We start from the raw sequence: 18,419 nt of genomic DNA, 5'->3' as shown, positions 1-18,419 counted from the left end.
TCAGATTTTGAAGAGGTTTAATTTTGGTCCAGGATTTATTTCCTCGATTAAATTGATTTATCATGCCCCGGTAGCTGCGGTTATAACTAATAATCAAGTTTCCTTATTTTAGATTATATAGAGGAACCCGTCAGGGTTGTCCCCTTAGTCCTTTATTATTTAATTTGGCTTTAGAACCACTTGCTATTGCTCTTAGGGATTCTAATTCTGTGCAGGGTATTAAGAGAGGGGATAAATTACATAAGGTTTTGTTATATGCGGATGATTTATTAGTTTACATTTCAAATCCTAGGAAATCTATTCCTTTTAGGTTATCTATATTTATGGAATTTGGTGTTTTTTCTGGATATAAACTTAATCTACATAAAAGTGAATTATTTCCTATTAATAATTATTCTGATTATTATGATCATATACCTTTTAATATTGCTAAAAACCATTTCACTTACTTTGGTATCAAAATTACTAAAAATTTTAAAGACCTATATAGGCATAATTTCTCCCCTTTAGTTGAATATACTCAACAGGCGCTTTCTAAATGGTCATCTATGTCCATGTCATTGATAGGTCAAATAAATGCTATAAAAATGGTTATTCTACCGAAATTTTTATATATATTTCAAGCAGTTCCCTCTTTTGTTCCAAAAACATTTTTTTATAAAATAGATTCTCTGATTTTGTCTTATGTTTGGAATAACAAAAGCTCTACAGTGAATAAACTTTTATTGCAAAAACAAAAAAAAAGAGGTCTGGCCTTACCAAACTTTAGGTTTTATTATTGGGCAATTAATATCTGTTATATTACTTTCTGGACTTATGATATAGATGACCAAGATCGCCCTTCATGGTTACAGTTGGAGGAAAATTCAGTAATGGGGATTTCGTTAGCTTCTTTATTGGGAGCTCCTCTTCCGTTTTCGCTCTCCAGAATAGGTAGACAAGCTCTCAACCCTATTGTTAAACATACTTTAAAAATTTGGTTTCAGTTTTGTAGATTTTTTGAATTTAATGATTTTCTACTTTCTAGTAATATTTATTCTAATTTCTTTTTTAAACCATCAACTTTGGAACTTTGGATAAGGCTTTTTTAACATGGAAAATTAAGGGAATAAAAACTTTTTTAGATTTGTTTTTACAGGACTGTTTAATGTCTTTTTCACAGTTAATGGATAAATATGATATCTCTAATACACATTTTTTCAGATATTTACAGGTTAGGAATTTTTTACGTGATTTTTTTACCAAATTACCGCTTGGCCTGCTCTTTAAATTTAGCTTATGCTATTTTTCAGCTTAAACCTTTTCAAAAATGATTAATAGCAATCATTTATAAACAGCTAATGAATGCTCGCATGTCGCCTAATGATAGGGTTCAACGCATCTGGGAAATAGAACTTCAACACTCACATTCAGACAATCAATGGTGTAAAATTTTTTATCTAGTCAATAATTCATCTATCTGTGCACGCCATATCTTAATTCAGTTTAAGATAGTACACAGGCCCTATATGTCCAAAGATAAATTGGCGCATATTTTTCCTAATATAAGCCCTATTTGTGACAGATGTAACACAGAAGTGGCTACTCTAACTCATATGTTTTGGTCATGTGTAAGCTTAAACAATTTTTGGAGGGATGTGTTTGGAATATTATCTGAAGTTATAGATGTGGATGTTCAACCTAATTCACTTACAGCAATTTTTGGGATTATTCCAGAGGAAGCAAGCAAAGTGTCTGCTTCCGCTCAACATATGATAGCCTTTTCAACTTTACTGGCTAGGAGAGCTATTTTGCTACACTGGAAAGAATCTAACCCACCTACTGTTTTTTATTGGCTCTCCTCCATTATGTCATGTCTAAGCTTGGAGAAAATTAGAAGCCGGACATTTGATACATCCTTTAATTTTGAACAATTCTGGTGACCCTTTATTCAATATTTTCACATGAATTAATTTATTTTTATTTATTCTTTTGGGAAAATCCTTGTCCGTGAAGGTTCGGAGATGACTGGAAAGATGTTTTTTTTTCCTCTCTCTTTTTTAAATTTTATCCTCAATTGAACTGCCCAATCTTTCTTTTTTCTTTCTCTTTTTTTCGTCTTAGTTAGTGGGTTTTTTTCCTTTATCAAATAAAATTTCCAATCTGTTTTTTATGATTGCTATGAGGAGTTGTAGTTTTTTTTACCATTGTATATATAGCAGTGTAACATTTTACCTATCTGATTTTGACATTATATATTTTCTGTTGTTTATTGCTGTTTATATGTCTTATATTATCTGTTTGCAAAACTCCTCTTCTGATTTGTATATTCTTTACTTGAAAATCAATAAAAAGATTGAAAAATGAAATGAAATTGAACAATTGTCTAAAGTTCAACCTACCCAACACTCATTTCTTTAGGTATCTCCAAATCAGACATTTTATCAGCCCTTTAATACCAAACTTTCCCGAGGTACCCGACTAAAAACTTTGTGGACTTGTTTCTTCGTATGAACCCTCTGGGTAAAGGTTTAATATCTACTATTCGAGATACGTTAGTGATTTTGAGGTGAGCCCCCTTTGACAAAATTATAACTATGATGTCTCGGATTCAATTCTCAGGTCAGCTAATTCAACTTCTCTATGTGCTCACCACTGCCTTTTACAGTTCAAGGTTGTACACAGGGCTCATACGTCTAAAACTAAATTATCACGGTTCTATCCTAATACTAGTCCCTGTTGTGACAAGTGTAAAGGGGACAAGGCTTCCCTTATTCATATGTATTGGGCTTGTCCTAGCTTGAAGGAATTCTGGAGAGAATTTTTTTAACTTTATCCCATATACTTAATTGCTACTTGGAACCTAACCTTCTGATTGCTCTTTTCGGCACCTCGGGAGAAGTTGACATGCATCTGAGTCCGACTAAATGTCGCATATTGTCTTTTGTCTCTCTTTTGGCCAGACGTGCAGTCCGTCTTAGGTGGAAAGATGCTGCCCCACCCACTCATGCTCATTGGCTCAGAGACATTATGTCCTGCTTAGACCTTGAAAAGATTCATTATTCACTTCTTAATTTGGACATAAAGTTCCAAAAGGCGTGGGGACCTTTTCTTGAATATTTTCATAATTCATGTTTAGATTAAAGGGTCATCCCTCCTTTTTTCTTTTCCATTTAAATCCCTTACTTCTAGCTTCTTTTGGTTAAGATTTAGGGTTTTTTTTGACATGTAAACATATTATAGTTCAGGTAGTAGACAATATACCTTTTTTTTACAAATACAGCTCTGGGGTGATAAAAGTTCTGATTAACTTTTCTATATATCGTAAGGTTGGCTTGGAGTTGGGTGGTGGGAGGGTGGGGTGGTAACTATATACGATTCTACTATGGGTGCTTTTCCTTAACTGTACATTTGATACGTTTGTTTTGCACTGTTTAAACCTCTTTTTTTACTGTATTTTTATTGCATTGTAGAAACGGATAAAAAAAGAGGAATATGGATGATATACGGGCAGAAGAGATTTAGTTAATTTGGCATCATGTTCAGCACAGACATGGGCTGAAGAGCCTGTTCTATGTACAGTATGTGGGAAAACTAACAAAAAACATAAAATTGGTGGTTGATGATCAACATAGACTGATTGGGTTGAGGAATCTGTGTCCTTGCTGTCTCTCTCTGACTCTTTGGATCTGGGTATCAATCCAGACTGGGTCTTCACTGCAGCTCTGGAGAAGTGCTCTGTTGTCAAAGTTGATATTTTCCAGAATAAAGCTAAAGCTAAGATACTATCCCCACTCTCAAGTGGGTGTAAATAGTCCTCTGGTACTGTTTTGAAGAGCAGTATCAGAGTTCTTTGCAGTATTCTGGCCAATATTTATACACCAACAAAGATGTATAGAATAGTGTGGGTGAGATTAGCTCGTGTAGTATCTATAGTAGACATTAGGTTGACATCTATATTTTATGATGGTAACTCAATGATTAGGAATCAAAGACAAGAGGTCTTATCCTGCCATAGCATCGGTGGTGTGGAGAGGGGAAGGCTTGCAGCTTTGGCCTGCGCCCTGGAAACCTGACAAGGCGCAAATCCACGGTCTCATGAGACTAACTTGTGTGTTTAAATTCAGTTAAATAAATTACATGTGTTAGTGTTCATAAACTATTCAGATGGTTCTTTTTCATAAGAATCCAGTTCTGTAACATTCGTCAGCACATTTGAATGCCTGTTCTGCTATTTGATGGTATTATGGTTGATGTTTTACATCAACACTTTCCTAACCCTAAAACCTTGGTGGAATTTTGGTCCTCAATGTACTTTTGCATCTTCCTTAAGTTGGGAATTCCAAAGGGTGCCAGCCTCTGGGGCAAGACATTTTGTTAGTTCAGCTCTGAATGGCTGAGCCTGTGATCTGTAGTTTCAGGCATCCCAGCCAAGTGAAATCTCATCCTCCACTTAACCTCTTAAGCCCAGTAAGAAGTTTACATGGTTCAATGAGATCACTGTACACTCCTCAAAACTAATGAGGCCTGGCCTGTTTATTTTCTCTTCTTAGAATATTTATTTATTTATCGATTTAGGATATTTTACCTTGCCTGCATCCCAGGAATTAAACTTCGCATTTCCCCTTGGTATTGAATAGCATGTAACTGGGCCCATTAGCCCTTCCTGTCCCTACCACCATCTACACTAATCCTTTTTTTTTACCAACACTTAGCCTTTCTCTGCGCTGATGATTCTGCAACCTGAGAGATCAAATATGTATACCTTATTCCAGATATGGTCTCACCAGTAAAATACCTGCACACTTTAATTCAGATCCTCTAACAATCAAGGCAATCATTGCCTTTTTCTTTTGTAAATACATATATATAAATTAATACGGCCTCACCAAGAGAGAGAACTTGCATTATTAACAATTGGTGAGGTCTCTCCTGGGTTGACTACTAGGGTAGGTAAGTGGTCTGTGCCCAGAATCTTTGATTAAGAGGGTATTGAGTGATATGTGCTCTAAGCTCTGCAGCTTCATTAAAATATCACATGCCAGAGCAAATATACCTTCCCTAGCCAATCACACATACTGCCTCTGTATGACTTTCTTGTTTAAGGGATAATGTCCTCCAAACGGATGTACTGTTCAATTAATAAATTCAGAGTATAAACAGTGAATAAAGCATTCTTTGAACATAAGAAATGCCTTAATATAATTTACAAAAACCCAAATATTTAATGAAAGTAACACCACAGACGAAACACAGGGTTCTGTCTCTTACCACACCTGAACACACTGTTGTTTGAATGTATACAGAAAAATCATTTGTACCTTTAAAGCAAATAAACTTTTTCAGTGTTTACCAAGAGCAAAAATTCGACATAAAAACAAATTTGATAAAGAACCTTCCTAACCCCAGTATATAACTTGTACCCAAAAAAAGCAAAGTTTCACCACAATTCTGGTGAGTCAATTTCTAAGTTTAAAAGTGAAACTGATTAGTAAAATACCAAAGGTTGGATTTTTAAGGAAATGTGTCACAGTGAATTAAAGTCTCTAAATTATTAAATGGATATTATGATGAATGATCCTGAAGCAGATACCACCTTCATTGGGTGACATGAAACACTAAATAATTACTGCATTTTCAAGGGGTTGCCTTTGGGATGCTTTGAAGTCAAAGACTCATCAAAAAGATTAAAAAACCTTAAATGCTTCTTGGACTTGAACAGGGACTAAGTTTTCTTTGAGTCCCATTTGGATCAAGTTGGAAAATTGAGTTCTGAGCTCTGAGTACTGGGGTGAAAATAAGGCCCCTGCAGAGAGTGTATTCAGCAGTATTCACTGTATCCCAGGGTTTCGGCAGTGAGATCAATTTTGAAAACCAATTTCACAGGTTTTGCATATTCCTGAGGTGATGAGAATGTTAGAAATTTGATAGCATTATTGAAATTATTTCCTCTGGTGGTTGGAATCCAGAAAAGTAGAAAATCTTTACATGAAATAGTTGTATAACATAAGTCACTACTCAAAGTTCACACGTGGAAATCTGCAGATGCTGGAAATTCAAGCAACACACACAAAATGCTGGTGGAACGCAGCAGGCCAGGCAGCATCTACAAGAAGCACTGTCGACGTTTCGGGCCAAGACCCTTCGTCAGTCCTGATGCTGACTGGACTGCTGTGTTCCACCAGCATTTTGTGTGTGTCGCTTGTTCTTTCAAAGTTCTCCCAGTTTAGGAATCATTCACTTAGAGTAGAAAATTGCGTATATGACTCTGCTATTTCAAGAAAAGTGAGAGGCAGACTTAAGGTAATTATAGAGCAGTCAGAAAATTGCTGGGTGGCTGTAATTAAGAAAAGTGTGACTCAAGACATTTTTAGTTGATCAGAGAGATAGTATGGAACAGAGTGTTGCCACAGAAAAGCAGCATCCATCATCAGGTGCCCCCACCACCCAGATCATGCTCTCTTCTCACTGCTGTCATCAGGAAGAAGGTACAGGAGCCTCAGAATTCACTCCAGCAGGTTCAAGAACCGTTATTACCCCTCAACCATCAGACTCTTGAACCGGAGGGGATAACTTCACTCGTCCCATCACCGAACTGTTCCTACAGCCTATGGACTCACTTTCAAGTATTCTTCATCTCATGTTCTCGATATCTATTGCTTACTTATTTATTATTATTACTATTTCTTATTTGCTTTCTTTTGGTTCTTGCACAATTTGTTGTCTTTTGCACACTGGTTATCACTCTTCTGGTGTAGTCTTCCACTGATTCTATTATGGTTTGAGTATGCCCACAAGAAAATGAATTTCAGGGTTATGTATGGTGATTATATACTTTGATAATAAATTGACTTGGAACTTTAAAGTTAAAACATGCAGGTTATGTCTGACATAACTAAAATAGCAGTGTACCATCTAATATTATCAATCTAAACAGTTGAACAGCTGGCACAAATTGAAGCTTGAGGAGTTTACTGACCGGGTCAGGAACATGGCTATGTTGTAGGAGTCAAAGTAGGTAGGTGCTCACTGCATAGATGCGTGGTAAACTATGTATACCTGTCTGGACACGCCCCTCTGCTGACTGCTCCTGTGGCTCCTCCCACAGACCCCTGTATAAAGGCAATTGGGGCACTGCTCCTCCCTCAGTCTTCGAGATGTTGTGCTCCCTTTTCGCTGTTAATAAAAGCCTATCGTTCACTTCCAGTCTCCTAGAGTTATTGATGGTGCATCAAGATGTGACCTGTGGTTTCCCCAAGTATCTGTGATACAGCTATAACTACTAACATTTATTAACAAAACTCAATTGATGGAATAGAATACTACATTTCTAGCTTTGTGATGATACAAAGGGCCATATATTACTAAAGTAAGCGTAAAAAATTGAACAAATGGCCAGAATTCCAACAAATTGAAATCTGCTGATTTTACATGCAAACTGTTTGAAGAAAGTGCTTGAAAATGGAGAAGTGTATAGTTTGGTCACAGGATAGTGTTAGCACTGAGAGTTGCAGATGAAACTGGCTGAGCTGTAAATTCTGGCTATGGAGAGAGAGTGTTTGCTTTGGATTGGAGAAGATCAAGGAGAAATTGTAAGCTAGAGCAGAGCTGGGAGGCATAGATTTATGATAGCTGGTTAGAACTATGGGAAAGAGGTTTTTTATTAATGTGCTGTTCTGGGGATTTAGTGAGGAGAACTCACTACTCAGAATGATAGGCAAGGGAGAAACTCTCCTTCCATTTAAAAAGTACTGGACAGCACTTGTCCTAATTAGAGTGTCCAAATAATCAGGGTTCCAGACTAAGAACTCAAAGTGAGATTGTGCTAGGGTAAACCTTTGACCAGCATCGTCACAATGGGCCAAGTAACCCCGTGCATAAATGTATTAATGTAACAGGGTCAATATTCCTTTAATTTCCCCATTTTCATTTCACACCAGTCCCAGAGAAGTAAAAACATTGTCAGGATTAAAAGTCGGTGAGAAACCATAGAAACTCCCCTGACCATAGACTGCATTTGTCAGTCAGCACCACATGGAAGCTCACAAACAAGTTCAAGCCCTGGATACCAATTATCCACAATGGTACAAAAGTAGAGACCAGGGTATTAAATCACAAACAAGAGGAAGTCTGCAGATGCTGGAAATCTGAGCAACACACACAAAATGCTGGAGGAACTCAGCAGGCCAGGCAGCATCTATGGGAAAAAGTACAGATGACATTTCGGGCCGAAACCCTTCGGCAGGACTGGAGGAAAAAAAGCTGAGGAATAAATTTGAAAGGTGGGGAGGAGAGGGAGAAAGAAGCACCAGCTGATAGGTGAAACTTGGAGGGGGAGAGATGAAGCAAAGAGCTAGAAAGTTGATTGGTGAAAGAGACAGAAGGCCATGGAAGAAAAGAAAGGGTGGGGGGAGCACCAGAGGAAGGTGATGGCTAGACAAGAGTTAATATGAGAGAGGGACAAGGGGATCGGAAATGGTGGAGGGGGAGAGAGGTGGTGGAGGCATTACTGGAAGTTTGAGAAACTGATGTTCATGCCATCAGGTTGGAGGCTACACAGATGGAATACAAGGTGTTGTTCCTCTAACCTAAGTGTGGCCTTATCCTGACAGTGGAGGAGACATATCAGAATGGGAATGATATTAACTCAGGAAGGCTTTGGGTCTTTGTTCCTTGTACCGTGATATGTATCGCCTTTATCTCTAGAGCTGAGCAGGGCAGGAAGTAAAATGATTAGGCAATTTGGAATTTGTTAGAAACAGACACAGCTTTAACCTAGCTGCAATCTCTCCAAAGGCAAAAAAAACTGCATGTGATAAAAATCTGAACCAGAAATGCTGGCAATGTAAGGCACATTGGGCAGCATCTTTGAAAAGAAAATCCATACTTTAAAGTTTCAGACTTTAAATAATCAAGCTGAATTTTAAAGATACTACCTGACCTGCTCGGTTTTAAAAAAAATTTCTCTTTTGATTTCTATCTCACAGGTCCTGATTTGACATTTGCAGATAAAACCCTGGGGGGAAGGTGGGGTGAGGTTCTCCTTCAGAAAGTGTCTATCATAGTTCCAATCCATTAAATGTTATGATGGTGAATGTATCCCCATAACCTGGAGCAAAATCACACAAATAGAAAGTGCTCAGGAACTCTATTCATTTTAAGCTCTGAAGTTACTTCTCCCTTTTTGGAAAAAAGGTTGATGCACAATTACTGCACTGGGTGATGCTTTTGCATCTCCTGTTTGCAGTTGTAGTATTCTCGTCTAACTGAGTCACCCAGATACAACTTTGCTAAATATGAGTAATTCTCAAGCAATATATAACATACAAGTTAGAAGGAATTCCACTTGCATGTGAAAACATTGTTTGGTGTTCTTGAGCATAAGGCTGACAGACGTTGATATTCTTGATGTAAATTTAGATCTTAAAAAGGACTAATCTGGAGTGTATGAAATGAGGGGTTGGGGGAAGATGAATTTCCTCAAACACTGACAAAAATAAAATGTGGATAGAAAATGCTACAAAAGACGTACATCCTCTGTGAATTAACTGTTCTCAGGAGCTGAATGAACACTGTATTGACTCCAGTCACGGATGAACAATTGGGAATTGATGTTTAAAGATAACTGTTATCCATAATGCTGTAGATGAGAAATATGGACAGGAACCCAACAGTTAACCCTTTACTCTCCACTCAACAGCAGCACTGTTATGCAACCTTGGCTTTACAGCTCATCATGTTTGGATTTCTCCTGATCCTTCAACTTGAATTCGTCAATTGTTATCTTGCCATCCCCGTTCCGGTCCTGGTTGGAGAACATGTTCTCAATTATCTTATCCGGAGAAAAGCCAGGGGCTAGTTTCCCACGACCATTGTCCACTTGGGCCTGGATATACTTCGAAAACTGTAAGAAAAAGGAAGTAAAGACATGAGAGGTTAGACTAAAACCAGAAAAGTAGCTCCCTAGGCTGGAGACAGAGCAAGACCTTATGTGTATTTGTGACCCAGTGGATTACATACCCTCATCTGACTCACGGCATCAATTCCCACTCAAGAAAATAAACCAGAAAACTAGAGATGCTGGAAAACAGAAAACGTTGGAAACACTCAGCAGGCCAGGCAGCATCTTTGGAAAGAGAAACAGGGCTAATGTGTCAAGTTGAAGATACAGCGTGTTTCCACAATTTTCTATCTTACTCCAGGTCATCATTGAGACTAAACCTGGAGTTAGACCCAGAGGTGATTAAGCATCAGCAATATATTAACAAACTGGAGTGGGAGGAGAGGCCACCTGTTTTGGCGTTCTCATCCTGGCGGTGGTAAGTTCGGGAGGTGCTGCCAGAGTAGTTTGGCATTTTATGTTGCACCAGTTCTGGAGGGAATGACTGTTTACAGAGAAACACCCACTGGTTATTAAATGCTTTGAAATATCTTGACCTGATAGAGGATCTAATAAATCCATTCTGTCCCTTTACCATTACCACTGGGACAGAACATAATTGGAAAATAATTCCCTCCCAAAGTGAAATATTGCAGGAACTGAAAATCTATTTTAAAAAAAAGTCTGGTTCATGTGCTGAGTGTTAACAGCATTTTCCATTCTTGTAACCTCTCCCTGTCTGGAGCAATAGCAGCAGGATTCATTGTAATTATGTCACATGATTTACTCTACATAACCCACCTCCGCTGATGTCGATACAGCAAACATTGCACAGCTAACCACTCCCACAACTCCTTACCTTTACAGATCTACCGTAAAGGCAGATAGAGGAGGGGTTCTTTAATCTTCATATTGTAAATATTAGTTATTATTACACCCAAGGCCAAGGCTTATAAAAATAGGGCACCCAGGATTTGTGGATTAGGCAGAAAGTGACAGTAAGAATCAGCAATGGTCTTGCTGTGTCAGAGTTGAGTTCTTGTCTGCCTGCTGCTGCTTCCACATTGTTACATAACAGGCTCATAAATCACAGAGTGACACCACACAGAAACCAGGCCTTTGACTCAGTTCATCCATGCCAATCAAGTGGTCTACCTGAGTTAGCCCCATGTGTCTGTATCTGCCCGTATCCCACTAAACGTGTCCTTTCCCTGTTCCTGTCCAAGTGCCTATAATACACTGTAATAACCAATGTCTCTACTACTTCCTCTGGCAGCTCATTTCATATATTGTCTTCCTCTGCTTATAAAATCTACCCCTCAGGTGCCCTTTAAATCTATCCCATCTCACCTTAAACCCTCTAGATTTAGGACTCCCCTGTAGAAAGGACTTGGCTATTACTTTACCTATGCCCCTCTAGATTTTATAAATCACCAGTATTTTATAAACTCCTATGAATGTTAGGGAGTGGTTTAGGGCACTATGTTTCCAGAGATAAACCTCTACCAGCTGAAATTGTAAACTGGTGGGCCACATGAACATCAAGTAAACCCACAAACTCCTAAAAAAATGATTCCACTGTTTTGACTACCCTCCATCCCCATCCCTCTTCTACCCAACCGCCACCCTATCTCCAATATCCCCATCCTATGGTCACACATACCTCTACCATTCTTTCCAACCCAACCCTAATACCCCTCCACCATCATCCCCTCCCCATCCTCAACATCTCTATTCAATCCTCACCAATCCCACCCGCAACTATCCCACATCTCTCCAAATCCCACCGCTCACCCCTCCCCACCCACCTCATCCTCTCCAAACCTCACCCCCCTTCCCCATCTGCTCCAAAACTCACTCCTCCCCTCCCCTACCCCACCCTCTCCATATCCCACCCCTCTCTATCCTCCCCAACCCCCACACCTCCTCATCCTCTCCAACCCCCATCCTCTCCAAACCCCCATCCCTCCCCATCCCCTCCAAACCCCATCCCTCCCCAACCCCCACCCCCATCCTCCCCAACCCCCAACGCTCCCCATCCTCTCCAAACCCACCCCTCCCCATCCACTCTAACTCCCACCACTCCCACGCTCTCCAACCCCCACCCAGCCTCCACCCCTCCCAATCCTCTCCAACCCCCACACCTCCCCCATCCTTCCCAAACCCCACCCTGTCCCCACCCCTCTTCCTTCATCCCCAAACCCCACTTCTCCCACATTTCAGTGATTGATAACTTTACCTCCTCTGAACTGATTTCGTTGTTTCCATCTTTGTCTATTTCCTGGAAGATGTCCGGTGACACCTCTTCATTCCAAACAAACATGTACCCCTCTGGGAGACCAGCGACCAATTCTACCAGCTCCACATTGAAGACAAGTACTGCACTGCCAGGAACCTCTCCTGCTGTAGGATAAGAGACAGAGGGAATGGAAACAGGCCATTCAGCCCACAGAGTCCATGCTGGCCATTAGGCACTCATGTTAGCACTCCCGGCAACTTCCATCCCAACAACAGATCACCTCACTCTCCTTCCCTGTCACTCCTGCAGACACACACCCAGGAAGCTGGGGGAAGATCAGAGTCACTACCTCCAGATTCTTGTACTGGTAACATTCAGAAATCACAGCCTTTCAGTGTCTCTACATCCTAAAGCCGAATGTTCTCTTCAATGTGACCCGTGAATTCATAGTTTCCACAGTATAAATAAACAGTGTTTCACTAATAGCCTGGGAAGCAATGGGTGAGTTGAGTAAACTCTTGGTGGAGCGACTGCAGGAATATAGAGGAACATTAACCACGTCAACTTGAGAGGCCAAATGGCCTCCTGTGCAGTCCCAATGCCATTGTTAATCATTTAGAGAGTTACTGGGTAACAGTGGAGCTTTGACATCGCAAATCAAGTCAATCACAGTTGAGATTTACCCAAACTTGATTATGCTTGTGACCAATGATCAAGCTGCATTGTCACAACTTAAAAGTTTTTGACCAAACCATAGTAGTAATCTGTTACATACCAAGCCCTTTCTCTCCATAGCCCAGGTGAGGTGGGATTATGATAGTCCGTCTCTCTTCAACACACATTCCTGTGAGACCCATGTCCATCCCAATGACCACTTGACCAGATCCCAGAACAACGCTGTATGTTTTTCCATAGTTGTGACTGAAAAGAATTGGCACATAAATGGAGACATTGTAGAATCATAGTGATACAGCATATAAATGGGCCCTTTAGCCCTTCGAGTCTGCTCCAACCATCAGGCACTCGTTTAACTATTTTATTTTATTCTCTGCACATTCCTATAATCTTCTAAAGATCAGTGGCAGAGAAATAAAAACGTGGGCACACAAACGATACAGCTGGCCAGCAATATACTGTATGTCACTTCCATCAACATCCTCACCGCCAAGGGCATGCAACAAACCACAGCTGATAGCTGTAACACGCAGCCTGCACACAGGCACCAAGGTCAGGATTAATTTATCTTCCAAAGAGAGGGGAGAGGGGACAGGAAAATGGAAAAGCAGTGATAGAGAGGATGGAGGGAGGGAGAAACAGAGGAGAGGAACAAAAGTAAGAAGGACTTGATGAAGAGAAAGAGGAGAGAGAGAAGAACGAAGAGGCAAATCTCTGAAATACCTTGACCCAGAGATCAGAAAACCATGAAGTTAGTTATTCCAGGACAGAATCACGGGTCAGGTATGGCAGACCGGGCATCTGGTGCCATAGACCAGGGTCAGGTATCACAAACCGCAAGTCTGTTAATCAGCTACAATTGCTAGTGTGCATACACAGGGTTAATAGTCTGAAGCTGAGGGAATGCCCATTGGGTTATGTGATTATCTTAACATCTGTTTTTTAAATGGTAACAGATTTCTGGATTTCCACGTCAGCATTCAGCAGAGAAATGTAGGATTGAAGGCAGAGGCAGCATCGAATGCGAACCTTCCTGAACGACAGCGAGCCAGCTCACACCGCAGACATACAAAAGACCAACTAGCAATCCAGAGGAAGTGCAGCCCATCTCCCAGAAACAACATCAGTTATTCCACCAGCAAGCAGGTCATTCAGCCACTAGACCCCGCTGTACTTTATCCTCTGTCAAAGCATCACCCCAGTTCTGCAGAGACTGTGTTTATAGGGCTGACTGTCTATCTGTCCCTGACACCAGCACTGCCCTCCCTCAGTCACTGCATCAGAGTAAGAATCAGAATCAGGTTTCATCACTGGTATATGTCACAAAATTCATTGCTATGTAGCAGCAGTACATTGCAATACATAATAAAAACGATCAATTACAGTAAATATATATTTTAAAGTCAAATTAGTGCAAAAAGAGAACAAAAAATAGTGAGGTAGTGCTCATGGGTTCAATGTCCATTTAGAAATTTGACGGCAGAGGGGAAGAAGCTGTTCCTGAACCGTTAAGGCTATTCATACATAGGCCATTCATTACATTGTCTCACACCCTGAGCAGAATCCTATCGGTAATATTCTCATCATTCTCCCCATCTTCCCCCACTCTTTCTGCATCTGTTGCATTGGGATGTTCTTGGAGCAGCCCACAAATGTTGGCATGTTTCCAGTACCAACACAGCACAGCCACTACTCTCTAACACGAACCCCTCACCTTTGGAATGTGGGAGGAAACTGGTGCGCTCAGAGGAAGCACACAGGGCCACAGGGAGAACATACACAGTCTTCACAGACAGTGGTGGGAATTGAATCCCGAGCTTACAGATTGTTGCTCTAAATGCAACTCTACTGTGCCGCCCTGATATTACCATGCCGACCTCTGTGCCTTTTCCCAACATTGCAGAATCTCTGATTATCAAAAATCTGATCAACCTCATTCTACCCACCATTAGCTGCTGATGTTTGTGGGAGAGAGTTCTGACCTTTTCCAACCCCTTTGCAGACGTGTTTCCTAACCCCATTACTGAAGCATGCTCTCTGCTCCCTAGTCACGGGCTCTGCCCAATATGAAGACATTCTCTCCATCTGGCCTCTCAGATTATCTCCCCTAATATCCAGAAAACTTCAACCAAATATATCTCAACCTTTGACGTTCCAGGTGCCATCCTTTACATCAAGGCTGCACTCCCTAAAAGCTAGGATATCAATACTCACTGAGGCGTCCAGTACCGTCCTGTGTATCCCTGTGGCAAAGCTTATAACCCTCAACAGGTCAACATCCTGTTAGCTGTTGTCATTACTTTCTATTGCACATAACATTTTGATCAAAAATCAAGATATTGTAGAAATTATTTTGTTTAGCCAAGGCATTAAACACGTCCTTTCTGACTAAATATTCTATGAGAACAGGGTAGGTCTCCATAGTGTGCTGGCCAATACTTATAACTCACCCAACATCACCACAGACAGGTCATCTCAGGAAAGTGAGCATTTATACTGTGCAGCACCATTCACTGCCTCAGTATGTACCACAGCATTCCGACAGCTAATGAAATACAATTACTAACAGTGACAGAGACAGTGCCATTATTTTTAATGACATTTTGCTGTATGTAATTTGACTGCAGCATGTCTGATCTCATGGTAGTGAACACAGGTGCTGGATTGGTTGGAGATAATGTTGGGAGGAGTTGAAGGTTAAATAGGTTTTGGTTTAATACATTTTCTTTATCAAGTCATAGACTTCACTTGTGCTTCAACCAAAGCTTTGGCACAGGTACCATTATCTGTGCAGGGGTCAGCAAGAAAAGCAATACTTACGTAGATTCTAATTGCGTCCCATCCATTAGAGTTGCGTTGAAGTGATACTTGATGTAGTCCCCTTTCTTGGTTCGGGCGGTGCAGTTTCTTGGCTTGTGGTTAGTTTTGATCTCAATTTTATCAGATGGATTGTGGACATCAATCAAATGGATGTGAAAGACAAGGACAGCAGAGCCAGGGATGCTATCGCCTGTTCCGAAAGGAAACAGCATATCAGAATAACACCAGTCATGGGGTCACGCTCCTCAAGGCTCTGGCTGACAACATGTTCAATCGTAACTAGATCTGTTGGGTCTGAAGACCTCCACTGGTTCCCAGTGAACCTGGAGAAATCAAGGTATGATTTCTATAGAGATGCCAGAACATTGGGAGTTCTAGCAACAACACTAATTTTGTCAGTAATAACTCAATATTGTAAAAACCCAAAACTTGGTTGTCTGATAATTTGGAAATCCTGAGGGTTTGGCATTTGGATGACCACTTTTTGATTCAGCACTACTTTTGTAAATGCACTAGGGCCCCATTTCACATTATCTCTTTAAATACACTGGGTCCACTGGAAAAAAATGTTACACTATTGTGCATGATTTTAAGAAAACGACATTAAAATTTGTCCTGTATTAATAGGAGCAACATTCAATATGGTGGAAAATCTGCAAGTGTGGCATCATTAGGGTGATTATCAGTGTTATTGCAAAAAAATTAATAAATTGTGCATAGTATGGTAATAACAAGAAAATATAAATAAAGTCAAAACCCAGCTGAGACCAATAATTAACTTGTATAAACCGAAGAGGTCAGGTGCACTAATACTTACTTACACCTTCTTCACCGTATCCCAGATGTGGAGGGATTATAATGGTCCTCCGCTCTCCAACACACACACCCAACAATCCTTCTTCCATCCCAGCAATCACCTGGCCCATCCCAATGTAGGTGTCATAAGTATGATTACGAGAATAGCTGGAAAAGAACCAAACAATGTGGAACTGCTTCCAGAGATGTATAACTAGATGAGAATAAGTGTCAACCAGTCCACATCAAAATTCACTCCCAACCACATCTGAACTGCTCCATCCCACTCAGTCAACATCTGTATCTTCCTACCTATTCACATCTGTAATCCTCGATTACACCTGGTCCACATCCTTCTCCTGTCCACACCTGTATCTTTCCCCCCCAGTCCATAAATGTGTCCATGCTCCCCAACCAACAGTCTACATCCAGATCTAAGGTTCTCAGTGCAGAAAATGGATCTTCCTAAACATAGGTATAGGGAGCCTTCAAAATGCCCGCATCAGCTGGATCGCAGAACGAGTGACATGGTGTTAAAATGTGTTCAGACGTTACCTGGAATCAAACAAAGTGCCATCCATAAATGTGCCGTTGTAATGATATCTCACAAAATCTCCCGCTTTAGTCTTCCTGGGACAGGGATTGGGCACAAATTCCTGCTCAATGGTCACACTATCTTTAGGATTATGGAAGTCGATCAGAGACACATGAAAGACTAGAGTAGCTTGTGCAGGAATATCTCTTCCTGGAATATTAAAAACAGAAATTATCTATACCATAAAATGCAAATATACCATTTACAACACATCAAAACTCTGTCTATTCCTCCACGCTCACATACTCTGTACTGTGACTAGCTCCCAACCTTAAATTCACACCAGTCCTGATAATGCTGATCTGCTACACACACAGTCTAGTTAAAAAAAAAGTTTAACAGAATTCTTTGGTAAACTTCGTTCACATGGAAGGGGCTGGTGTAGTTAGCCCTCCCTAGAATTCCACATCATCCAGCCCTACTAGTTTAAAAAGGTGTTGTCAGTAGGTCGCATCTGGAATTTCCAGTTGATGGATGATTTCCCTCCAGGCCGCTCTGACATGTTGGGAAATCACGTACATGGCAAGTTACAGCAGTGGTTTGCCTCTGCCTTCTGTCGGATGAGGTTTTTTTTAAAGAGATCACCAGCTCTTAACCCAGCACGGATGGAGAGCATGCAAGGTAGCTGGCCAGATTCGAACTCGTGACCTCTCGCCCCGAAGTCCAGCGCTGATGCCACCAAGCCACCAGCTGGCCTAAAAAGGTGTTACCTACGCCTATTTTTGTAACCCCCTCTAACTCCTACACCCCTTTCCATCTCCTGCCTCTACACACCTTGGATCCTCTGGGCCCTTCCCATCCTGGCCATCCTATCCACTCCTCTGCCTTTTTTCACCAAATCTACTAACTCCTCATTGTGCTGTCCCCTTGCTAACTGGGTCCCAAGCTCTGGAGTCTCTCTCTAAATCTCTCGGTCTCTCTCTTTTGCTCATGTTGAGAGAAGTCTGTCAATCTACCCCAATTGTTCAGATGTGAATCATTATTTCTGGATTGATATGAAAACCTGTAAGGTGACATTGGATGTATTTCCATGTTAAAGATGCTACAGAAAAGCCTGCTGTTATCACATCAATGCTACATGTTACAGAAAGATACAAGTGAGAAGGTAATCAAATCCATCACAGTTGTTATGTTGAATTTCAAGACAAGGCTCCTCCTGAAATCTAAGTTTCATGCAGTGTGTTAGTCATTGTCTGAAGCCATTGTCGGGCTCACCATCTCCTCGATCTCCATAGCCCAGGAAAGGGGGAACGGTGATCGTCCTTCTTTCCCCAATGCACATGCCCAACAACCCTTCATCCATGCCTGGTATCAGCCAGCCAATTCCAATATAAGTATCAAAGGTCCGCTGGCGAGTGTGGCTACAGAGACAAGACCTGGATGTGAGGACAGGTGGACCAAACCCAGGAAAGGTAGCCCCAACAAGTCAGCAGTTT

General features: G+C 40.8%; 1 protein-coding gene across 2 annotated transcripts in view; it reads right to left on the bottom strand.

Annotated features, from left to right (window-relative positions):
* Positions 1-5,181: 5,181 nt before the first annotated feature.
* fkbp9 (FKBP prolyl isomerase 9) overlaps positions 5,182-18,419 on the bottom strand; it is a 29,845-nt gene continuing 16,607 nt past the window's right edge. Inside the window, exons 4-10 of one of the 2 annotated variants that reach the window (XM_073049718.1) lie at positions 18,199-18,344; positions 16,944-17,133; positions 16,411-16,556; positions 15,594-15,783; positions 12,874-13,019; positions 12,099-12,262; positions 5,182-9,883 (exon numbers count right to left, since the gene is read on the bottom strand). In XM_073049718.1, the coding sequence (XP_072905819.1) occupies positions 9,704-9,883; positions 12,099-12,262; positions 12,874-13,019; positions 15,594-15,783; positions 16,411-16,556; positions 16,944-17,133; positions 18,199-18,344 (1,162 nt within the window). In that variant the 3' untranslated portion in view covers positions 5,182-9,703. The remainder of the gene's footprint in view (positions 9,884-12,098; positions 12,263-12,873; positions 13,020-15,593; positions 15,784-16,410; positions 16,557-16,943; positions 17,134-18,198; positions 18,345-18,419) is intronic. The other variant, XM_073049726.1, reaches the window with a different exon arrangement.

The sequence above is a fragment of the Hemitrygon akajei genome, chromosome 1 (genome assembly GCF_048418815.1).
Source record: "Hemitrygon akajei chromosome 1, sHemAka1.3, whole genome shotgun sequence".
Taxonomy (NCBI): domain Eukaryota; kingdom Metazoa; phylum Chordata; class Chondrichthyes; order Myliobatiformes; family Dasyatidae; genus Hemitrygon; species Hemitrygon akajei.
The sequence above is the reverse complement of the archived record's forward strand: the minus strand, read 5'-3'. Positions and strand labels throughout refer to the sequence as shown.